Source organism: Alosa pseudoharengus, unplaced genomic scaffold (assembly GCF_046254945.1).
Source record: "Alosa pseudoharengus isolate Yale_2024_CS ecotype anadromous, Long Island Sound unplaced genomic scaffold, YU_APseudo_1.1 YU_APseudo_1.1_scf_7, whole genome shotgun sequence".
Classification (NCBI taxonomy): Eukaryota; Metazoa; Chordata; class Actinopteri; order Clupeiformes; family Clupeidae; genus Alosa; species Alosa pseudoharengus.
In genome coordinates, this window is record NW_027468859.1 from 23986071 (window position 1) to 24012326 (window position 26256).

At 41.8% G+C, this 26256-nt stretch overlaps 1 protein-coding gene across 6 annotated transcripts in view; it reads left to right on the top strand.

Moving 5' to 3' along the window:
* Nucleotides 1-18940, top strand: part of LOC143110495 (sterile alpha motif domain-containing protein 9-like) — a 51957-nt gene extending 33017 nt beyond the window's left edge. For all 6 annotated transcript variants that reach the window (XM_076273406.1, XM_076273407.1, XM_076273408.1 and 3 more), the window contains one exon: nucleotides 13432-18940. In XM_076273406.1, the coding sequence (XP_076129521.1) occupies nucleotides 13432-18293 (4862 nt within the window). In that variant the 3' untranslated portion in view covers nucleotides 18294-18940. The remainder of the gene's footprint in view (nucleotides 1-13431) is intronic.
* The last annotated feature ends 7316 nt before the right edge of the window (nucleotides 18941-26256 follow it).

Sequence of the window (26256 nt, forward strand, 5' to 3'; positions counted from 1 at the left end):
ATATGCCAGACCAGTCGATGGCGCCGCTGTGCAGAAGCTTCACGATAGTTTCGCTGAATCGCGTAGAAGAAAACATTGTTGAAACAGTTTGTTAAGCCAGAGAATGTCTAATAAGTGCTCTGGTTAAGCAGTTGCATGAAATAAGGAGACTAATTAAGTTAAACTAATAAAGTTAATTTTCAAGGTATGTGACTGCTATGTGAAATTTCAAATGCTTAGCCTACGCATTGCATTAGGTCTGAGCACCACTGGAGAAAAAACTAACATGCAGTAAGCTAATGTTTAACTAGGTTAAGCTAACGTGTGCTTCTAACTTAGCCACTAAAGGCTGATAGGCATATAAATCATGACAGGGGAAAGAAAAACATTTTAATATGATAAATAAATGGTTCGGTTTGTTTTGACAAGCAACATGTCAGGTCGAGTGCCCTGGCTGGGTTAGGGGTGGGGCTGGCTATGTCGTCATAGGATTGCCGGCTTCACACGTCTACACGGCACGGTCTAGCTGGCGGTTTCAGAAGTTCCCACTTCGGAAGCTGGTTTCAAAACCTATCGGTTTCAGTCTCCTAAACTGCCGGCGTCGTGTACATGCAAGGCGTAACCGTTAGCAAAACCTCACCGGTTTCACAAAAACAAGATCAGAAAGCAGAGGTTGATTTTTGGACGGTAGCATATGTTGATGTGTTTTCATAGCGCGTAAGACTGTAGGCGGAATACATTGACAGTAGGCCGGGGAGGGTCATGTCATTTTTGAAAATGCTGCTAGAGGGTCGTTGAAAATTATATTGCAGGCAGGGGAGGGTCATGTAACTTTTGATCGAAGCACTCAAAATCCCTCCGGTGATCCCGTTTATAAATAACGAACGGTCCCTTATATGTCTTTATTTGGTGTATAGTGTTTTTTTACATACACTACAGTCAGAATTACACTACATTTTCATAATCGATTACTCTCTTGATTATTTCTTCAAGGATACAAGGAAGTTTATTGTCACATGCATATAGTTACTGGATGTAAGAAATGCAGTGAAATTATGTCTGGTGTCAGCGTATTTGTGCATTTATGGGGGGGGGGTAAAAAGTGCAGTAGAGGAGGGGTTTAGTAGATTAGTGGCAAGGGCTGCATAAGAAAGGTATAGGGGAGGATTGGGATGGGGGGGTACCAACAAGGAGCACCCAAGAGCAACAGGGGCAAGGAAAAACTCCCTTACCAAGGAAGAAACCTTGGGCAGATCCACGGCTGGTTATTATTTTTTACCAAGTCTGCTTACGGACCCCCAATGGTCTGTGGACCAAGCTTTGAGAATAACTGCCCTTGTTTTGTCAACCCACCAACAATATGCAATTCAAGAAGGTGAAATCTGAGATTTTGAAAGTTTTTCTTCCTAGAGAAATACACAAATCACATGTAAATCTGCGAGTGTTTTCACAATGGGCCTCATTCACCAACCGTTCTTATGAAGAAATTTGTTCTTAAAACCCACTTAAGCAGTTTTACGGAGATTCTGTCATTCACCCATACAGTACTTTCTTGTTCTTAGGTAAGAACAGAATCTACGCACACTCAAGAGCACTCTTACGCACATGAGTACTGGCTTGTTTGTGTGAAATAAATGGTTATTGCATTTTCATCATTTATGCAGGTGTAAAATATTATACCGTAATTTCCACCCTGGATGTATTATATTGCTGCGGGACAGCCTCCAGGTCAGTCACGTGACTTTGTTGTTATAATGGTCTCGAGGATAAGTAGAAGGATGGCATCATTCAATGTGTAGACCGTGGTGATGGTCATCGGTTGGTCTCATAGATCCATAATTATGGACATAACTTACGTTTTAAACTGATAACTACTAACTTAACAATCTAAACCAGGGGTCCCCAACCCCTGGTCCATGGACCAGCGCCGAGCCGTGGGCTGGACCTTACCGGTCCGCAAAAAAAGAAACAAAAGGAAAAGACACAGTGTTTCCTCTAGATTTTTTTTTAGGAGTGGGGGCAGGCCCTCAAAAAGAATAGAATATCTTTCTTAACCTCTATTTGTAAACACACAACACAATGGCTCTTTAAAAAAAAGAAGAAATTGCACAAAAATAAATTAATTAGGGAGATGATCAGGCAGCCTGCCGAGAGACCTGGCCCAATAGGCGGCATTTGACCATTAAACCACACAATGATCCAAAACATACAGCCAAACAAGGCAAAGAAATGGTTAACAAAGAACAATATCAACATTTCAGAGTGGCCCAGCCATAGTCCAGAGCTCAATCCATCAAAAAGTGAGCACAAGGCCAAAGTGATGGCAAATAATCATTCCTGCCTCAAAACTCAGATTGCTGCTAAAAAGGTGCAGTCTACAATCATTGTGGAGACATGGAGAGGCTTGGTAGGCAGTGTTCGAATTATACCGTGAGCTTCGGGGGGTACAGCTATTTCGAATGGTGACGTCACTCTCCATTTTATGTAAGCTTACACACATGATTTCACACTTGTGGTTCACAGTCAATTTTCCTTCGAAATATAGGTCATGACCGTTGCAGGCTGGCCGACAAGTTAAAAGAAACTAATCATAGCCAGCACAATATACCTTACACGTTATGGGAAGGGTTAAATTTGGGTAAATACTGTTTCAAGGTGCGCCCCGTGCGTAAAATTGCGCGTCACAGTCAAAAAATATTTTTTGGTATAATAGTGCAATGCATACATGGAAATGCATACAGACCAATAGCACGGAAATGGCAAACATACTATTTCAATTTAAGACCCAGAATTGTTTACAGATGGGCCACAGAAAGTCTCCCGTTTAATAGCCAAGTTCACCTAGCCTAATACAAGGCCAGCTTTTGGTTCATTTGATTTGTTTTTCTTGGATAGCCGAAGCCTACCAAACATCAAGCAAATAAAAAAAAAATTACTTTTAAAACAAATATCTTCACGTTGTTTAGCCTAGGCATTTCATATAATGTAGCCTAGTGCATTGTGCGCCTGATGTTATATCACAAATCGTTTGCGCAGCAATACGCTTTTAAGAAAGGCTGATCTCTAATAATGGCAACGAGGAAAGACATTTCAGGTCCAATTGATTATTATATGTTCACGTAACGTTTCAAACAAACTGCAGGTAATGTTGCAATTATGGGTGTATGAGCATTTGCTTGAAAAGGTTGAGAACCACTAATCTACCTGCGAAATTCCATGGCCATTAGTGCAGATTCCCTCTTGTTAAGACATTAAGAATGAAATTGCACAAAATGATAAATCGCCTCATTAAACCTCTACCCGTGTCAGTATGTCTATGGAACTCCTCCTATGGCGTGTGATTGTAGGCCTGATTTTTAAGCTAAGCAGAGGCGATGGTCGTGGCCGCTGAGTGGAAGGGAGACCCCAGGTTAAACCATAGCGATCTTGCTACTCAATGTTTTTCTAAGGTTGGCCATCACTATGTTACAAAGGCAGTAAAATATTAAGACAAATGTATGGCCAGTTGGCCACCGCTTGTTAACCCATGTTTCCATGTAAAAATTCAAAAAAGATAAAAACGATTATTTTTTTGATTCCATGTTTCTACCACATTGTCTTACAACCATTAGGCATGTAGCAGAGTCATTTTCAGTCAGAACAAACATATCAGTCAAGAGAAAATCAACTTTAAATCAATATTTGCAGGGGGTATGAATAATTTTGTTGTTAACTGTGTGTGTGTGTGTGTGTATATATATATATATATTAAGAATATGACCACTGTTGTTCGGTCCGTGTAATGAAAAAGGTTAGGAACGTTACAGACTTTTTCTGTACTTTTACAGCAGTCTTCTTGAAAAGTTGAATTTTACTGTATTTTACAGGTATATTCTCTTATTATTAAAAATACAGGAGAAATGTTTTTTTTACGGTAAATGCCTGTTAAAAAAATCTGTTTTAGAGCCCAGTAATCCCGACCTAAGAAAAACACTTTTGTTGATAGGGAATGATGTGGATATGTTGTCCATTTTATGTGGTCTCTATTCAATCAGTATTACAGTTTGGTCTATTATTACCTCTTTTCAATCCATTATTATTAGCTATTTATTTTCTAAAGAAATACATCTATCCCTCATGTCATGCCAACATATCTAATTCACCTGCAGTAGATAGAGACTAATGGACATCTGCTGTCAGAGTGCAGTCTATCCCTCAACTCACAACAATAACTCACTTTTTTTATAGCCTACATTCAATGTATAGCCTACATTCAATGTTAAATTATTACCTGCTGACTAATGCAAATTACTGATTGCTTTTAAAGAATTGCAATTGCACAGGCTCTCAGTTTCTTTCAGATGGCGGTGCCTTTCTGCAATCTGTAAGGCTGCAATGATTACATTATCCCAACTAAAGAGATAGGTGCGCAATCTCTGTCTGGAAGCCTATTATTAACCAGAACAACAATGATCTATGCTCCAAAGAAAAAAAATTGAACTCATCAATGAGAAGCTCAAAATATTTAGCCTAGGTCCACTTTCAGACTCGTTGTTAATGGCTGCATTTGGCCTTGGAAAAGTTTGCGCTCCCTGCGCCTTTTAGCTATGAAAATGTTAACCATCAGCGACACATGGGAATATAACGCTAACTGAAACAACTGATGAACAAGTAATAACTTTCCAAGACTACATCAAACTATTAGGCCTAGGTGAATTCACAATCACACTCAGTTGAGATTTTTTAGTTTCGCACGACACCTGGGAGAACGCAAATTTGCGAATGAACACTTGTTAAGCTCACCTCATCAAGTCTTTCGTGTAACCCACCGTTGGCTGAAGAAAATATAGCGAGAGGCCAGTGGTTGTTACGCAAAATGCGTACAGGTTGGCAAGTCTGAGTGAACATCCGCCAACTGGTTGGCTTACCATGACATTTTACATCATCATCATCACTTATGTGGTTGTCTCAGGAAAAGAAAACAACTTTGCAGCTCTTGTGGCTGAGGGAGTTTGGTTGAATGAGAACAGCTTCAATGTGCTTAATTAGGCTATAGTAACACTGTGAATTTTATTTTCAGTAACGGTAACGGCGTTGTGATGATGGAAATAGTAATTAGTTAGATTACCCATTACTGAAAAAAGTAGTAACACCATTTATTTTTAATGCCGTTATTCCCATCACTGATAATATACGGTAGAAATAAAAGCATGCTGCCTCAGTCTCAATTTGTAGTCCGGTGGACAGCCCATAGAGCCCCATTGTGGACCCGGAAATGTTGAGTACACCAAAGTTTTATGATGGAAATATATAGTATGGGTTCCCAGCATGCAGAAACTGCCGGATGCTAATTTGCATATGTTGGGCAATTTGTGTAATTGACCTAATTAGCATAAATTAGCATAATAGCCTATATTGATCATATTATAAGAGCTGCTTGGCCAAAATGGACAATGTTAGTATGTTTTTAGGGGTTACTGGAGATGCTGAGTCCATACCTGACTTTTTTTTTTTTTTGTCATCTACTTCCTGAAATTTTATAGGGATTGTCAAAGTTTTTTTTTTTTTTTTTTTTTCCGTCATCTACTTCCTGAAATTTTGGTCAACGATACCCGGGGCACCGAAACACCGGGGCACATGAAATTTGGTGGGTATGTAGCCCCACTAGACTTTTACGGAAAAATTTCGTTTGGTCCCCGGGGGCCACTCCCCCTCCGCGCTGGGCCCCCCGAAACCCAAAAAATGCAGTTTTTCCTAAATAACTACCTGAACCGTGGCACCGAGGATGAAGAAATTTTTATGGTATGTTGGTCTCAACGGCCCACATCAACCTAGCCCATAATCACTCATTTGTGATTTGCACCCCCCCGGTAAAAAATGAAAATGCAATATCATTCTGCTTTAATCGCCCCTCTCTTCAGTAAAGACGTTCAGAACTGCACCAAATTTTATGTGTATGATTAACCTGACATTCTCTGGGGGTATGCCAAGTTTCGTAGAATTTCATCCATGGGGGGGTCTAAAAAATTAAGTTATGTGTACATTTAGTGACTGTACACTCATTGGCCTGTAGATGGTGGTGCACACATATACATATGCACACACACACACAGGCACCCTCATACTATCGGTATTAGAACGGCCGATACATAATTACAAATTCAGTAGGATTAAAAGAAAGCCAAAATAAATATTCATCATTATCATCATGGCTGCATTTCCAGTATTGGCGATAAGTAGTCGTTTGTCCACTAGATGGCGCATCGTTGCAGTGAGACGTAATTTTGTTGGAAGTTAATCTAAAGTGGGTTGGAAAGACACTACGCTTCCTACAAGGACAAGACTGTAGGCTACAGTAGTTTACCGCAGAGAACGTCTAAGGGTAGGATGATTTCTGCATGACATGTAATTCCCATTTCCTCTTGAAGCCGAAATAAATCTGAGAATGTTTATCGGACATGCTTGTTTTTTACTGCAGGTAGGCTACGTTAATCCTATCAATAGCAGAACGTAGGTAAAATAATGTTACCGTTAGCATGGTTGAGTGATGGAGGCCAATTTGATTATTGATGTATTTGTAGAAAACCATAAGTGCGTTTATAGGCTACCAAGCAAATCGATAACAGCACTAATTGTATCTTTCGACTGTCATCTCATTTGCTTATGACCATAACCTAGGCTACTAACAGGAGCTAAGTGAGCTAGCCACAACACGTTCGCTACGTGATGGTTTTTTAATGGAAAATATATAGGCTACCTGAAAGATAACCTGTCTATGATGCACCCTAAACACCGGGCTGGGACATTTCTGCTCAAGGTCTCAAAAAGCATCTTAGTCAACGTTCATTCCCAAACACCCATATAGGCTACTTCAATCCTCTATTTTCAAAGGTGATTCAAGTAAGGAAGAGCATGGCTCAAAGTAAAGTAACTGAAACTACATAAATTCGTCAAAGTGAATAATTTGTGTCAACTCGCCGCAATGTAGATTTATTAACGCACCCGTGATGATCTACATCTCCATTTAAACCAGATGTTTTAGAGCGCACGTTGAGATGTATTCAGGGCAGGGCTGTACCTACACATATTTGTTGCACGTGCTACAAAAATCATTCTTTGCGATGGATGATTTAGTACCAACGTTACACCGGTCAGATACAGTTTTGCCTATGGCTATTCCGTGAGACTGAGGCGCTTTTTGTTTGTTCGAAGTGCGTGTTTAGGGTGTGAGAGGGGAGTCGATGTGCTTTGATTCCAGCTTGGTAGTTGTAGTCTATGCGATTAAAAAACACGTGTGTGTGAAGTATCTAAACAGTGATAACGCTTTCATTATGGCTGCTTTAGCCACAGACCTTGAGCTACTGTACAGTGGGTTGGGTTCCATTTAGAAGTGTCCACTTCATTCGCCCTTTCCGTGATTCACAGCTACGTGAAATGTATTACTACTGATATGCAAAACTATTAACTTTTCGCCAAGAGGTGGCAGCTTGATACTGTAAGGTGTAAGCCATTGGTTCCAAAGGAGATTTTATTATGGTCGCCAGCATAGCCTAGTGACAATTTGTGTTGTGTAATAGGCCTAGCATAGGGCCTACCTTATATAGCTTATAGTTTGTTAACAGTCACGGTTTTGTCATAACTCCCTCTATGCATTTTTGCATTTAGAATAGCTCTAAAACCGGGGGGCGAACACGTCAGTGCGTGGATATCTCAATCGCAAAATTAAACAATATTTCTATCGGGCGCCTACCATGGACTAGGCTGGGTGAAAATCAAAAGATTGCGTCAAAAGATTGAGCTTAACCATGGACCTCATGGTTGCAAAATGCAAGGGAACATGAATCAGCATATTATTTGCACAAACAATAACGGACAGTAGCTCTTCAACTTTGCCCGTTAAAATGTGTATGAACAGTCTCGCAACGCATTTCATGAAGGCCCTTTTGGACATTTTTTTGGTCAGTTATTTGCATCACTGGGTAAAACGGCATTTTGTTTTAGACTACTGGTATTTAATTTGTGCATTGACAATAAAGCTGAATATCATTTGAACTAGATGACTAAACTTATGCATATGTAGAAGAAGAAACATTCACAAAAATCCATGACATGACCTCTCTTCTTGATAGCTGTTGAAAACTGCATGGAACTGACAGGGATTGTTTTGTTTAATAATAAATAAATAAATACATTATGCTGCTACCTTCTGCTTTCCCCAAATACAATGTAGCCTACAGGTGTACCTTTCATCAGTCCAGTTGCAATGGATGGACTGTGATGAACTGCCCTACTTGTGATTGTTTAGACATGTTAAAGGTTTTATAACAATGTTACAGATTTTTTGGCCCAGAAACAAATCTATTCACCTTTGCAGCGCCAGTAGGCTACTTTGTGTGCGGAATGTGTGCAAACACACATTCCAAACAAGCATACACACAAAAGTTTCAAGAGTGGGGGATGGAGTAGAAGATGGAGACAAATTCATTAATATGATTTATTTTCGCGGAATGGATGTGCAGGACTGAGCGGCGGTCATATTTTGTACCGCTACGCGGTACATCTAGTTAAACTTGGTTTGGTCACATTTTACTCTCATTAAGCTGATTTTGCTGAGTTTTTTTGGTCCAATTTAGACAGATTTTTGGAGGATAGGGCTGTAGCGATATACAGTAGGGCTGTAACGATACACCAACCTAACAATTCGATTCGTATCACGATTTTTGACCCACGGTCTGATACGAACCTCGATTTTTCTTTTTTTGGATGGGGGGGGGGGCTAGACATTTTTTAATAGCCTACCTTAGAATACCAGAGGATTACAATGTAATATATCTGTATTATTTTATATCTTGATATAAAAAGAGAGAATACTGAATGTCTGATATTTATGACAGCAGTGTTTCCTCTATGTTGATTTAGTAGTGGCGGCCCCCCACGGTTTAATTTTCTTCCCCCGCGGTATCAGAAATGGGGCAGACGCACAATAGTCGCAGTTGCCTTTCAAAATTCATTGTGCAGACCTGTTGTAGATTCTCCAAATATACAGCTCAATCACAACTGAAAATAATGCCTCATTGTGTGTGAATAGAGGTGAATACTGTTTGTGTTGCAGCGAAGTGTCAGTTGTCAGTTCTGTGGGACGGGGGACGGTGGGGGGGGGGGGGGGGGTAGTTCGGACAGGCCTGCCCCCACTGCTTAAAAAAATCCTAGAGGAAACACTGATGACAGCACACTTTATGCAGATTAGCCTATAGCTTAGGCCTACTATTTATATTACAACTCTACCACATTCAGCTGTCTGGTTGAAGCCTGGAAACAAAGTAGCATAGTTGGCTAGCTTATCCTAGTCTACTGATTGGACTGTTCAGTTTCCTCATGTGTGTTTAAGGTAATACTGTTCTCCTTGGGACAAGCCTTTTGGGAAACATTGGTATTGAGATGATCATTCAGTTCTCCCAGAATCCCCAGCACGAAACATCGTGGGAATCTCAAGCACAGTCCAGCACGCTGGCGTTGCACAGTTCCCCCACAAGCCATTGCCGTCCTCGGCGCGGGCGTTCCCACATTCAGTCCAGCAATTAGTCTCTGGCACTGCCACACAGCAGGTGGGGTGCACACACCACAAGAGCCCTACTCACCCTGGGAACCACAACCACCAGTGGCCCAATGCAGGGCGTGCTAGCAGTCACCTGGTCTGTCGCCTCTCGTCCCCAGCTCCCTTCAGAAAACGCCCTCAGGTCGCACTTTCGCAGTGTGTACCACTGCAACGTTCCCCCAACACCTGGCGGGGCCTAGCCTCCACTGCCACAGACTCCCCGGCGCTGAGCACCGTAACTGGCACTGCACCTCCGATGCTCCACTCCGTCGTCTCGCCAGTCGGGGCAGCAGACTCCAGTTCCATCGCAGCCGGACCACGCTGCACACAGCTACAGCTACCGACGTTGGCGTCCCTCCTCTGCTGCCTTGTCGCAGAGCTGTCCTCCACTGTTCCGGCCACTCCACACCGCCACGATCGCGCCAAGGCCTAGACCAGGGGTCTCAAACACCCGGCCCGCGGGCCAAATCCGGCCCGCGTCCGGCCCAATTCCGGCCCGCGACGTATGTCAAAATAATAATGTAATCCGGCCCTTGAGACTTTTTAATTGTGACAAACAACGATACTGATTAAAATAGACGATAGTTCCAAGTACGGTGACAAATCTCATTTGTACTCTGCTCCACTATGTGCTAGACATCCAGAACTTCATTCAAACCCAGAATCGCTGCGCAAAGTTTTCAGGAAATACTTGTATTAGCCTACACGCGAGAAACACTAAGACGTGCATTTGTAATGACGCGGAAGCGATGCAGGCCATAGTGTTGCATAAGTTGAAGCAGAAATTCAGCAGAAATAGGCCTACACCAAATGTTGACATACGTTTACGTGTGATAGATAGGCTATGTTATTCACCTATTCTAAATCTGAAGGAGAATATCCTTTTGGAGATTATGATCGATCGTTTATTGAATGGAGGTGCGTCTGCGTGTATACGACAGTGTCCACTAAGCATACCATGCTTATTTCGACCCTCTGCCCAACATAGCTTGGAGGTTGCAGTGGTAATCGTGATGATAGTGTCCGTAATGGACGTGGTACAGACAGCAGGGCTAGTAGAAATAGGGCTCTAAACTACAAAGTCACCCGCAATATGATGCGAACTTCTGGGTACTCCGATTACCCGCGATAGGAACTCATTTAACAAGAGTACTTTATTGTAGGCCTTGTGGTTTAGAAACCATATACATCTTAGGTGTTGGTATACATCTTAGGTGTTTTCCTGTTAATTTGTTATGTGGGTAATATGAAAAAAGTAAAGTAAACCTGCTCAAATATGTTCATCCAGTATTTATTAAAAGGTGCATAATTTGAGGTGCTTGCCATCCAGTGGCAAATTAGATGGGTAAATTTACCCCCTTCATAAACTTTTGTTTTACTCAAAGATTTTTACATTTACAGTAGGACTTTATCTCTGACCACTTTCAAGCCATGGCCTTTTGACATTTTGATATAAAAATCCAATAGTGTTGCTTTCTTAACCCTGACGCCTATAGTTTGCCAGGTTTAAAAAAGTTATTTGAGGAAAATATTTTTATTTGGTGTGAAACACACACATACCTGTTTTTATGCTTTTCATTTGTTTTATAATTTGTATTAATATTTATTTTATCATGATTTTATTTATAAGCTAAGGTTGCTAGCACAGGTGTCTAAAACTAGATAAAAACACTTGCACTTTCTGTTTGCAGTTTTGTGTGGTATTTGAAAAAAAGAACATTGCATTTTCAGAAATAGCCGGCCCTCCAATCAGATGACGTTGGCAGAATTGGCCCCCAGCTCATTTGAGTTTGAGACCCCTGGCCTAGACCTTCTCTCTGGCTCGTGCCATCGGATTTCACATAACAAACTTTTTTCCCCCTTATTTTTCTAAAGAGCACCGGCGAACAGGCCGACTCGAACAGGCTCCGCCAACCGTCCGTCCTCAAGGCACCACCTCCTTGCCGCTCCACCTCTGCTCTGCTCCGCAGCCAGGGCCACCGCCAACTCCAGCCTAAAGCTGTCCGAGGGGCTCAAGGTCTTCTCTAGGTGAAGTCAGCGCCCAGGCCAGCGCCACAACCTTATTTTCCAAGGCCGCTTCCTCAGACCGCTCTCCCAGTCGCGTGAAGTCCTTCTCCGCCGTGGCCACTGCATCGAGACCCTCTTCAGGCAAGCATTTCTCCCGTAGCTAGGCCCAGGCGATGGCTGGTCTCCTCCTGCGGCTTCTACTGAAGGCCTCTGTAAGCTTTTAAGTACCTCTTACAAGGGCTCTCTTCGGATCCTTTTGCTTGGGCCTCCACCTAGCGGTGAGCATGGACGGATTATGAACTTTCGGGCCCCTGGGCCCAGATGTATTAAGGGCCCCCCATTAATTGTCGCATATGTGGAAGGGGGGTTTGGAGGTCCTTCCTCAGAAATTTTTTAATTTGTTTGATGTGATTTCCTGTATTCTGGTGCATTTTGGGGATGGCCAATACTAAATTCAATCAAATTCATAGCCTACATCCTGATGTGTTGATATTGAGGCAATGATTTCATGCAAAGGCTTGGGCTTCAGGGCCTCCTGACCCCTTGGGCCCCTGGGCCAGGCCCGGTAGGCCCGTGCAGTAATTCATCACTGGCGGTGAGGTCTCCCACTCCCGGCTCCTCCAGCACTGAAGACACTGTCTCCTACAGAACGCAATTTGCTCCTCCATGGAAAACGTGCCCATCTACAGGTGCTGCTTTGGAAAGCAGCAGACCGTCCTGATCCACCGGCTGTGGATATAACCACGTTTGGAGGGAGTTAGAAGACAGGTATGAAGAAAGGAGAGGAACTTGCCCACCCTCGATTCAAGTCCTGTTGCTCCTCCTGATTTGTTAGATGTTATCAGCTGCAAAGCTGGGTTAAAACTGTATACATGTATCTGGAAAGTGCAGCTGTGCAGCTGTTACTCAATTGTGGCCAGTGAATATCTATTTCCAAAATAATTGTGGAATTCAGAAATAACTTGAGGATCCAAATTATTCCTAAACACTGAACATTTTTATCCTCCAAAAATCCGTCTAAATCGCCCCCAAAAACTCAACAAAATCAGCTTAATGAGAGTAAAAACGTGACCAAACCAAGTTTAAATAGTGATTTTGAATCTTGAAAATGTCAGATATGGACTCAGCATCTCCAGTAACCCTTAAAAACATACTAACATGGTCCATTTTGGCCAAGCAGCTTTTATAATATGATCAATATAGGTGATTATGCTAATTTATGCTAATTAGCTCAATTACACAAATTGCCCAACATATGCAAATTAGCATCCGGCAGTTTCTGCATGCTGGGAACCCATACTATATAATTATTTCCATCATAAAACTTTGGTGTACTCAACATTTCCGGGTTCACCTTTCTGTCCACTGGACTATTGTGTGCACACAGCCTTGCGGTATCATGCTCTTTAATGGGGAATGACAGGGAATTTACCTACAGTATGCTAAATAAGAACAACTGGCACACCCTGTCAACATAAGAAGAAATTGGATTCAGCATAATAACAAAACTGCAAACAATTCTGAGGTTTAAGAACACCTTTGTGAATCTGCTTAAGAGTTTTTATAGAACAAATTTAAGAATATTCTTAGAAAGATATTGGTGAATGATGCCTATTGTTCTTAAGCTTGTGAAACATTCATTAAAAAGGGACTTTATGAACTTCTTAGGCTGACAAAGCTGCTTAGAACCCTGCTAAAACGATTTATTTTCCGTTTTTAGAGATCACATTTTTATGCACTGTGAAACACTGTTGCCTTCTATCAAAATGTATCCTTTCAATATGAGAAAAAAACTAACTGGTACAAATGATAGGTAGCTCACAGTGTGTTCTCATGTGTATTATAATTTTCTTTTTCTGTCTTTTTTTTAGATATAATCAAGTTGCCCATTGAGAAATGGACAGAGGATCAAGTGAGCTCCTGGCTATGTGGCATAGGAGTAAAAGAGAAGTACATTAGCAAACTTTATGATGAGGAGGTGGATGGACCAGTCCTCCGTGACATAACTGAAGACTATCTCGTAAACAAAACGGGAATGAAATCTGGGCAAGTTTTTTTGATCCTCCGTAACAGAGATCTGCTCATACAGTCAATTAAGAAAACTGAAATGGTTAAAGGAAAACACCAACAACTCACAACAAAAAAAATCTCAGTCGGTCAGGAGGATGCAGAGGAGCCACAGATTGGAGAGACAGAAAACCCATCTATGCTTGGCAAAAATATCTTAGGTAGTCAGAAAGACATAGAAAGACCAAAACAGCAATATCCCATCATTGCTAATAAAAACACAGGAGGCCAAAAAGCTGCAGAAGAACCACAACCTGACCAAACACCTCCTGAGGAGGACACACAAGGCCCATTTGTGGTTAGCAAAAAGATCTTGGATAGTCAGAAGAATGTAAGCAAAACAATACAGAAATGTCCCACTGCTGCTATTGAGACATTGGGCAGTAAGGATAGTGCAGAATGCAAAGCAAATCCTGCAAAGGAGACCGTGGTCATGCCATTCACAAAGAGGGACTGTAAACGGAGACCATTTGGGAAAGAGGGCATTCATTTCACATATATCATGTCCAATGTCCTTCAGCCTGAAACTGGCATTTCTGATCTTATTTCTCCCTGTCATGAGTACAAGTCATTTGCCATTGCTGCCAAATTAGACCGCCCTAGATTACAGGCAAAGTTTGCCAGAGAAATCCTCAAATTTGGTACTGGTTGCATGAACATCAGATCTAATGGAACAATCCATTTTGGAGTTATGGATAGTAGGGAGGACACAGGCTACATCCATGGTGAAATTATTGGCATACTAGTGCCAGACAAAGACATTTATGTCGATGCTCTAGATCACATAGAGAGATCTTACTCTCGTTCTCATGCTGAAGATGTAAGGCGATGCATACGTCCGCCAGAGTTCATTGAGGTCACTGACATATATACAGATGAGAAGAGGTATGTTGTGGAAGTTGACATTGTACCCCAACTAAGCATTGTGAAGAACATAGTTTATACTGTTCGCCTGCCAAACTTTAATGAGAAGACCAACAAGGTCATACATGAGAAGGACGCTATCTTTTGTAGGGTGGGTGCTACAACCAAGCCAGTGGATGACCCAATTGAGTTTTGCCAGCGGGTCTCTACTCGGGATGCACAAAGAGAAGCTGCAGAGAACCGTCAATGTGTCACCATGCCAAAAGTCTCCCCAGATCTGGGGAGGAAACTCGTAATGCTTATAACAGGTGGGAAGACATATATTGAGAAGGGCAAATGGTTTATCCTGGTTACAAACAAATTCCGCAGTGAACACTTGAGCAGCATTGACTTTTTACTGAATATGAGGATCTTCTGTGTCTTTGATTTTGATTCTGACTCCAATGTGTGTGGACTCTGTCATGAATACCTGAAACATCATGCTGCAAACTTGCACTTCATGCACGACTACATAATATCAAGTAGTTTGACCTCTGAGGAATTTCAAAAGAAAATGCATTTGTTTGAACAAACCAGCTGGATCTTCTGCAATGGTCGCAATGATTTCAGAGGAAAGGAGGAGTGTGATGACCTGACATGGTTCAAAACTAAAAAAACTCAACTCAAGGAATGTGCATCACTGATCTTCAAACAGATCCTGCCCAAAGGTACCTTCACATTGATCTTCCTTCTTACTTCTCCAGTCGAGAAACCTCTCCTGCACACCTACAGTGAATTTTTCTCTGACATGGGGGGTCATGAAGACATCATCTGCATATCAGAATCTGAGGATAACTTTGAGAAGTGGCAGAGTTTTGCGCAGAGTTTTTGCGACGAAAGCATGGTGAACCATTCAAGTGTTGTCGGGATGAAAATGAGCCATGTTAATGAAACACTTCAGCGCATCCAGTCTGTAGCTTCTCGAACCACCAAGCATCTACCCACTTATGCAAAAGGAGAGTGTCTTCTTGAGAGTCGAGAGGAGGAGAGGATGTATTCACTAGAGATTCTCTACATGGACCACTGTGATGAAACCAGAGAAGATGTCATCGAAGCTGAAAAAGAAAACATTGAACAGCACTTCTACCATGGTGGAAAAGTGAACTGGATGAATTTCTGGCTGGCAGAGAAGAGGCATGTTGGGGAGGTCATTCAAAGGGATGTTTACCAGGTGATCTCAAATCTCCTCAGTGACTGCCTTAAAAACAGTGCAGACCAGTTGTTTATTAACAGCTTCAACATATTTCATCACCCGGGCAGCGGGGGCAGCACTGTTGCCCGACAAGTCCTGTGGAACAACCGGAAAAAGCTCAGATGTGCAGTTGTGAAACCATCATATTCTGTTGTCATAGTGTCTGAACATGCATATCGGCTTCGGACATATGAGGAAAATGGCATCCAAAAATGTGTGCCAGTCCTTTTGCTGGTAGAAGACTGTGATGATGATTTTTTGGGTGACTTAAAGAATGAGTTGGAGGTTGCTATTACCAGACAGAAAATTGCACAAGGAACACTGTGCTTCATTGTCCTGAGCTGTAGACGATCCTACAATCCAGCAAAAAAGTGCAAGGAGTCACCACTTCACAATGTACAGGTGACCCACAAGTTATCAGATGAAGAAAAGAAACAATTCGCTGGTAAAAGGAAGATGCTTGAAAAACAATACAAGCCAGAATTCATCTTGACATTTGTTCTGATGAGCGAAGGATTTGGAACTGAGTATGTAGAACAGTTTGTGAAACATTTGCTTCAGGATATTGACCATGACCATGTTGTCACTCGTCTCATCCATTATGTGGCACTGCTGAACACCTATGTGCAGAACTCTTTCCTCTCCCAGTCCCATTGTGAAGCTCGACTTACTCTCTCTGTATATCTAGAAAAGTTCCATTTACTCCAGAGTGATGTCAAGGAAGAGTTTCGCCAGCATGCTTTTGAGGAAGCACTAACTGAGCCTGGCAGACTGGTTTTTATACACCTGAGAGATGAAAGAACATACATTAAATCCATCAGAATCATTCACCCCTTAGTTGCAAAAGAAATACTGCAGCAGCTCTTGCATCATCAGAAGCAGGAGAGTGGATTGGCTCTGGAGCTTCTGGGTGATGATGTCTTGTTTGGGCACAGGTTTGGGAGGGAAGACTATGTGAAGTTTCTGCGAGACTTGTTCATGAGGCGTGACAGGATCAGCAAAGGAGACGAGGAGGACAGTTTCTTCTCCCCCCTTATTGAGCATGTGAGAGATACAGAAAGTCCAGAGATGGCAGTTAATCTCCTCACAGAGGCTTATAAGCGTTTCGACAAAGATCCTCTATTTGCTCAAAATCTGGCTAGACTGAATTACAGTCAGGAGAAATTTGAAGAGGCAGAATGTTGGGCTGAACTGGCTGCCAAAAAATTGCCAAACAACCCATTTATTCTTAACACCAAAGGCCAAGTGTACAGGAAATGGTTCTACAAAAAGGTGTCAGGACTAAAGAAAGAGAATAAAACAGCAGAAAGAATAGCAGATGCAGTCAGAACTGCTGTCAAAGCCATGGATAGCTTTCAGGACTGTCAGAGGGCAGCCATTGAGGATGCTGAATCTATGAGCAATTCAGGATTTTTTGCAGCATCTGAAGTGGGATGTCGCTTATTGCAGCTATTTTCCACTTCATTTGTATTCTCTAACAAAACAGAATGTGTGAAATATTTACTCACTGACCACATTCCAGAGAAAGTGAAGAAGCCATGGGAGGATTTTCACAGCAAACTTAAAGACCTTCATAACATCATTCAGGCATCTCTGGAGTGGATATCAGAGGACCTAAGCTATTTTCAGACAGACCCCAGTGCCGATGAGGAGGAGACTGAGGATCAAATAAAGCATCCTAAGAAGTGGTTGGTAACAAAGTCAGTAGAGTTTGGGAGATATTTCAGTGTGCATGACGCTCATTCTGAGTCTGGATCAAACATTCCAACCCCTGCCATGACACGGATGAAAATATACCAACTTGGTGGTGGAAACATGACCAACATCTTCTCAATTTTGACTGATTCCAAAAGAAAAGATAAGGTCAAAGTTCTGGAGGGCCTCATATGTTCATATGCTCATTTGTACAAACTACTGGGTGGAAAGATGGATCAAATGGATCTTGCCAACTATATAGCATCTAACATAACTCTTAGTTGTCTCTCAACTCAGTCTAAAGCATTGGCCTCTCTTAAAGAGCTTCAAGATCTCAGCCATAAGTTTCCCAAGGACAAATGGAATTGTCAACCAAATGCTCTCTTCTTACTCACACTCCTGTTCTGGCCCGAAGACCAGGACAGTGAAGAAGTCAAGGAGAAAAAATATGAGTTTGTGCTGTCTGCAGTCAAAGTTCTTACAACCTGCTACTTTGACAAAAAGAAGGACATTCCTGCAAGAAAAAGAAGAATTTACACACATTTTTTCTTGGGAAATGGAAAAGGATTGGAGAAGATTGTTCACAAGAGCAAAGTATTAGCAACCACAAAATCCCTGCCAGTTTCAGAGAAGAGAATAAGATGGTACCATGGAGAGGGGTGGAAGATGGAAGAAACAGCCAAACTGTTGAGACTGGTTTCTGGCAGGACAGAAAATGGAAGCGTTTATCTGGAAGGCCCACAAAAGCTTGAATTAATGATCACTCCCCTGAACGCAGCCTCTGTGCCTTATAATGAAAATGTCACATTCTACTTGGGCTTTACTATGAGAGGCCCTGTGGCAATCAATGTCACTATTAAGAATAGATTAGCATGAAATGGGACCTACTGCTCTTGTACAAGGAACTGACAAGAGTATTCTGTCTTTCTACTGAAGTTAATAAATAACCATAATCATAAGTAATTTTGTGATTGTGTAGGGCTCTATGTCTTTTGACTTCAAAGCAAGCAGGTTATGACAATTTTGTATATTTTCATATAATCAAATGCATCTAGCATTAATATGTCTGTATTGATTAATTTTCCTGCCTTTTGAATAATCATATGCATTATATAGACAGAACAATTGACACTTTATCGCTCAGAATGAGTCTTCATTGGGACTGCCACCTACCATTTGGAAGGTCCTTGTAAAAGGTGCATTGCACTATAATGCACAAGTCTCACTATCAGCCTATCTCAGCTATTGTTGCTCTGGTAAATGTTGGGTTTCCTCTTAATGTGATTTATTGTTTTGATTTTGAATTGAATGAAAAATCTTGATTTTTTTTACTATACATGGAAGTATATCCTATGTAATGATCTGAAGTGTGGGTTGTGGATTATGTCACCAAATGTCTTAATGTTAATGCAACTTTGGCAGTCAAAATGGATATGATACTAGAAATGATTAAAAATCTACTAAGCAAAACAGAGATTGTATATTCAATTGCTGTGTGAATGTTTGATCTGTGACCATAGGGGTTGTATTAGCCTGGCCCTTACCGCCTGTGACTACGAATTCTCTTCGTCATACAGTCTGGAACAAAGTAATAATAATAGGGGAGTTCGACTTGCGGCAGATCTGACTTGATGTGATGCATGCTGGGATGGACGCAATGCATACTGGTTAGAAATTCTGTCCGACTTCTGTCAGCCGGGGAGGGACTTACCACCGTGACACCATGTCACATGGCCTTAAAATATCGCGGGAGTCTTAGCCTGCAGACAGATCTTGCAGTTGCCTTCCACGAGCTGAAACACGCCCTCATGACGTCAGTTCAAAGACGTGATAGGGCCATTTGGGAGGAATGTCCTCATGACGATTATGACTGGAGGCTCATGCTGCTTCCTTATGTTGGAATATGCGAAAATAAACAGAAATCGAAGGGATACCTTCTTATACGTGATTTCTGCAACAATGGTAGGCTAGCCTGAAAACGTTTGGATATTCTGTTATTTTCTGCTGTTGGCTAAATAGATAGACACACATATAGGGGAAACACTTGATATTGAATTTATGTGCTACAATGCAGGCCTGTTAACTGTATGACAACAGTGGTTTATTTAAACTACATCATAAGAATTTATTCCGTCAGTCATCATGCTCATTTTAATGAGTAAGAATGAAAGTTCTGCTGTGTTTATTGCAAACAACATTCCGCGATATCTCCCGCGAGTCACGTCAGGCAGACTGTAGCCTTTCTGTCCGGGATGAGCTGCCCTCTGTTGTAGCTCCTCCCGGCTAGGCTCTGAAGATCACGTTTACGTAGTAAGCCAGACCAAGTCAGACTCAGCCGAAGTCAAACAAGCCTAATCTGTCTCCGTAATGGGCGGATGCTTATTTTGAGGTTTAAAATCATTGGAGTTCCCTTAACCAATCAGCAACGTTTGGTAATGACGTGTGCTGTGCGCCGGAGTTCAGGCTTTTACGCTTACCACTTCCGCTTCAGGCTCTTCTGCTCTCAGTAGTAAACAGACCGCTGGCTAGTATGCAGGCTACCTGACCGCTAGGGCAGTCTCTTCGTAGTGGATATATCTCTAACTTGCGCCAGCCACAGACCGAGAGTTGTATACCAAAAGCGTCACGTCGCCGAGATTATATCAGCTCTTGTCACACGCCAGTTTTCCCTGTTATCTCTTCTCGCCGCTTATCAGACGATTGTTGTTCTACGCAGCCCGGTGACTTCGGGCTGTTCAGACTACACTCTCGGATAAGTTGGATTGTACTGACGACCTACGTGTTATTTAACCTGGAGCTTGCCTCGGCATAAAACAACGCAGCCTACCTTGAGCCACGCTCGGTGACTGGCTAACGTTACTGTCCACAAGCACGGTAGCCTCGCCTGGAGCCCAGCTCGGCCACAGGCTAGCCTCTGTCAAACACAAACACGGAGCGGTTTACCTTGAGCCCAGTTCAGTAACCGCTAGTCCCAGTCAAGCACAATCACAGCAGCCTTATCTTGAGCTCCGCTCGGTAACAGGCTAGCTCACGTCAAGACACACCGCCTCGCCTTGAGCCCCGCTCGGTAGGGTAGCTAACATTCCATTCCTTAAGTAGGCCTAGGCCTATGCCGCATTGATTTTGTTAAGGTAATTTGAGAGTAGGGGGGAGAATAACGAGCAGCAAACGTTTATTTGAAAACATGATAAGTAGTGATGCATGTAGTAGCCTACACTTGTGCGTTTAGGTTTAGCTATCACCATCTGATAAATCAAACTTTTCCCAAAGCCAGTTGGAAGGAGAGTTATAAGACGTCCTTGCCATTTATAAAATTGACAAGACAAGCCTCTTGTTCCTGCTTTAATTGCGTAATGCCCTCGAGAGTTGAGACAACTTCGTGGATAGCTTCTAGCGTCTCTTCCTCCGTCGCCATTGTTGCTATGCTGTTGAACTACAAGCTTCGCTGGACTACAAGCAACTCGGCAGGCAAGTTCCGCGTCATCACTCAACTGTTCGCTGATTGGTGCGGTCGTACGCGAACCGCATACTGTCAGTTGGGCCAGACTACGTGCGAGGCTGAAATCAAATTTTGGCCGGAAGTACGTAGGATGGTAACACCAGGCTAGGGTTGTATGGCTTCTTGAATGAAATACAAATAAAGCAAAGCATCTTACCACCACTAGATGGTAGCATTGTGCTACCTAGACAGACGAAGTCACATTCCTTGATATTTGAACCAAGCACCAACAAAACACATACTGAACTCACCAATCCCCTTGTAGTAAAGGCAGAGAGCAGTCACCCCACCTGGTCTTGAACCCAAGTCTCTGGGGCACCAAACCTGCAGCTTGACCACAATGGCACCGAGCAAGGCTTGTTGGTATGGCAGTCAGAACACATACTCAACCGTAGTGATGGTACTCTGTCAAAACCCTGGAATAATTTTGTGATGTTTGGGGGAGAGGCTTGGTCCACTGTTTGTTTGCAGTTCATGGAGCCAGGGATGATGTTATGAGTTAGAATCGTTGAAGGTACCTTTAAATGAGTGTAATGGATCGGCAGAAGCAGCACCTGCAAACCCTGCTGCACCTGCACATCCTCATGATGGGGATTACTGTATGTGCCATCAATTATACTAACACCGTTGAATGTAATACATGGTTTGGTTTTAAGATACTAAAGGAAAGCAACACACAATTTATGAATATAAAGCATAACTGCAGTGCTGTTCAGACAGATTGTTTAGTTTTGAATTACTTCAAATCCTGGGAAGTCTTCTTTGGAGCAGGAGAGTGAGAGGATCTCAGGACCAATGAATGTGTAAAGTGAACACACAAGGATACGTTGATGAGGAGGAAATGTAGCTAGAACTGGACATACTGAGTTTATCTCCACTACAAAATATAAAATCTAGTGTTATTAAAGGGGTGGTTCAGGATTTTGGACATAAGACCTCATTTCCAAGTAAGCAAGTGTGATATTTATCAGTGGAGACCGTTTTCAACACGTTTCATCCAGTCCTTGTAATTGCAGAGTTCGCAGGTGCTAGGCTAGCGCAAGTCAACGGTATGTGCTAGCCTGCCACTAAAGACAGTCTTACCCACTCCAAAGTACACCCGAGGCAAATTCCAGACAATCGATGTAAATGTCTGTGTTGATAGAATAGTGTAAGAAATACAACTACCCTCGCATCGCGTTGCAATAGTTATACTTTGGTCCCTGAAGTTGGTAGTAGTCATTTTGCATCTCAGCAGCGGACTGATATTACCAAGGCTACTACTAAGTATCCCCATTGGAGTGTGCTTTACTGTTTACTTTTCGGCGCAGTACTACTAACCGGAGCAAGTATAATTCCGTCGTGGTAAGAAACAAGTCCCTCAAAATGTAATGCGATCGTTGAAATGCAAGGATAGAATAACGTTAGAAATAACAGTATCAATACAGACATTTACATCGATAGTCTGGCGTTATAATTGATTTGCCTCGGGTGTACTGTGGAGTGGATAAGACTGTTTTTAGTGGCAGGCTAGCACATACCGTTGACTTGCGCTAGCCTAGCACCTGCGAACTCTGCAATTAGAAGGACTGGATGAAACGTGTTGAAAACGGTCTCCACTGATAAATATCACACTTGCTTACTTGGAAATGAGGTCTTATGTCCAAAATCCTGAACCACCCCTTTAATCTTATATTAAGATCACAATATCTATTTGGTATTGTTTTTAGTAGAAGAGACTTAACGTTCTCTCAAAAGATCATTTGGACTTAATTTATGAAGACTTTGACTTATTTTAAGGAGTCTTGTCAAGACAAATTTTATTTATATAGCGCATTTACAGATGGCTTAGCCGCACCAAAGTGCTTCACAATAAAGTGCAATAAATTATTTTCAGGATGAGACTTCTTAAAAGAAATCAAATGGTTTTATGAGAAAGCACTAGGTAAGTCTCTTTATACTGAAAACAATACCAACTAAGATGTTTTGATCTTGATATAAGATTACACTTATATCTTGGTTATGCTTATATCTAACACTTAGGTAGATTTTATTAGATGAGCAGTTTTTGCAGTGTGGATGTGACCTTGTTGAATAGGGGATTGATTTTGAACATTCAAACTCAAGTCTGTTGCTTTACACTACTATAACATAAGGAAGCAGTACATATTATTAATGTCTTCCAAAGGAAGCGGTATGTTATAAATGTCTTCCAAAGGTAGGCTATCACAGATGATTGTGTAGCTGTTTTGCACATGCTGAGCAATTCTGTAGATTCCCCATCCCTACCCCACAAAATAACAGTAACAAAACAAAACAAAGTCAATAAGACAAAGTTTCAATTCTGTGTTCTGAATTAATGTACATTACGGATTAAGGTGTATTCTGAATTACTGTACATTACGGATTAAGGTGTGTTCTGTTTTCTGAATTACTGTACATTACGGATTAAGGTGTATTCTGAATTACTGTACATTACGGATTAAGGTGTATTCTGAATTAATGTACATTACGGATTAAGGTGTATTCTGAATTAATGTACATTACGGATTAAGGTGTATTCTGAATTACTGTACATTACGGATTAAGGTGTATTCTGTGTGTTCTGGGGGTCCCATTGAGGTTGTTTCTCCGTCAGAGGAATGTCTGCCTTTTGGTTCCCACGCTAGGTCAAACAGGGGGGGGGATCACGCAAGACATTTTAACTGACAGACATGCTCTCAACCAATCAGAGGCAGCATTTGGGGAAGGACAGTGAAGGGTTACCAAGGCAACTGCTATTGTGGGCAGGACAAGAACACTATATTTCCATGCAGTTAGTGTGTGATCTTAAACCCTTCAGCATTCCACTGGTCACTCTGGGACTTGTTCTCAGTGAAAAAACAGCATAGTTAAGTTGTGTTGATGGTAGACTAGATTATGTCACACAACCTGCTTGTATCTTCAAACTGTGCCATATCAGATCAGACATGATGTACTGGTAGAATTCCTCTCCATGATAAAATGTCATCCTGCAATGTTAAAGATGTAGGTGATGACGTATTTACAAATGTACTGAAACGTAGAACAAGAACAAGCATGGAGAAAGACCAAGCTCAAACCACAGGCGAGCAAGAAGAGCTAATCGCTGATGATGCTCAGGATTAAGTTTTACTTTTATGTGTTTGCATTGTTCTCAAGACTGTCAACTGTTGTGACTTGTGGCTAAGAAGATAGTTGTGAATGCTCAACACATGGAATGTCATGACGGTAATTTTAAATCGATATTGCTCGTTCCCACTTCAGGCCAATAACGAAGACAGTCTAATCATCAATGAAATCTACAGTTGCTACTTGCAACAAGACAAGCAGATACATCATGATGTCACATCATTAGTGCAATTGACATTGCTGAGTATGCTATGTTCTTGGGGCAGCCGTGGCCTACTGGTTAGCACCTCGGACTTGTAGCCAGAGGATTGCCGGTTCGAACCCCGACCAGTAGGCACAGCTGAAGTGCCCTTGAGCAAGGCACCTAACCCCTCACTGCTCCCCGAGCGCCGCTGTTGAGGCAGGCAGCTCACTGCGCCGGGATTAGTGTGTGTTTCACTAATTCACGGATTGGGATAAATGCAAAAAGACCAAATTTCCCAGACGGGATCAAAGAGTACAGTATACTTATACAATACTTATATGTTCTGAGTATGCTATGTTCTTCAGACACTTACCATTCAGTTGATCTACTTTTTCTATGTTCTTCAGACACTTACCATTCAGTTGATCTAGTTTCTCTTCTGTGTTCTTCAGACCAGTGGCGGAGCTAGGGGGTGGCTTAGGGGGCTTAAGCCCCGAATCTTTTTTCAAAAGCCCCGAATCTTTTTTTAGTGTTTTAAATTCCCGGCAATTCTTATTTCCAATATAACTTCCCCTCGGTTTCTCTATAAATGTCACAAAATGCTCTATTACTGAGGAAATATATCCCTTATTTTCAAAGCCCAATATTGAAAAATAATTTGACTTGCTACACGATCTATGCCAGGTCTCTGGGCTATCCGCTATGGTGATTTCAATGGTTAGATTGATTTGTTTAGATCCAGTGAAAATGCTGCCTTGACAACGCTACGTCATGGCTTCGGTGTTCCAAAAAGCCTCTGTCAGAAGTCTGTCACTTTTATAGTCTGTGATAAAACACTTTGTGTACATGTTGTTGAAACGTTATGGATATTAGAAAGTTTTTCAAAAGACCACCCAGCTCCGTTCAAGCAACAGCATTGCCCAGTGAACTGACGGATAGTGTTGTTTCAGGTTGGTGATTTCACGTTAAGAGCTTTCAGTCAGTTAGGCAGGCTAACGTTAGGCTACTTTGCTAGCTCCCTAGCACTAATGCTTAACGTTAACGTTAAATGTCCTCGTTCGTCGGCGGAAAAGGCAAATTCAGCACTCTCATAGGTTAGCTAAGCCTACTGCAGAATAAGAAATTCCAGCTCCTAAAACAAAGTGATCCTCGTCTTGTAGCTAATAAATTAGGCTACACTGTTTTGAAATGTCAGAAAAACCCATTAACAGTTATCTGCCCATGTCAACTTTTCAGTGTCATATGTTGCACAAAAGAATGTTAACTGTTAGCCTACCTTAAAACCTTGTTGATATCCTATCCACCACCACAGATCTTATAATCCAAGAGTCCACATACATATAAAAGTCATGTTATGTTGTTTTGGCTGCCTAACTAATTATTAACTAAAAAAAAAAACATTACAATGATATATTGAGAGGAAAGGGCCCTTTCCATAAGTTTGTTAATCAAGCACCATGCAGTCTGCATTCATAATTTATGCACCTGTGTAAAGGGACCTGATGAAACCTATGAATAATCTTGCTAAATTACAAAATTTATATAATTTAGAAACGCCTATGTCAAGATGATAATGCATTCCTTCTAAAATACCCTTGTATCATGATGACTGGCCATACTGTAAAATATATCATAATATTATATAGTATAAGATATTCTATATATTTGTCACACAGATGAGATCAGGGAAGAGGAAGAAGGAGAATAGCAATAATAAACAATAATGTCATATCAAACAATAGCCTAATGAAAATAAACAAATACTATAATATACAAACCATAAGAAACGCTTAATTAACTAAGACAACTTCGTGGATAGCTTCTAGCGTCTCTTCCTCCGTCGCCATTGTTGCTATGCTGTTGAACTACAAGCTTCGCTGGACTACAAGCAACTCGGCAGGCAAGTTCCGCGTCATCACTCAACTGTTCGCTGATTGGCGCGGTCGTACGCGAACCGCATACTGTCGGTTGGGCCAGACTACGTGCGAGGCTGAAATCAAATTTTGGCCGGAAGTACGTAGGATGGT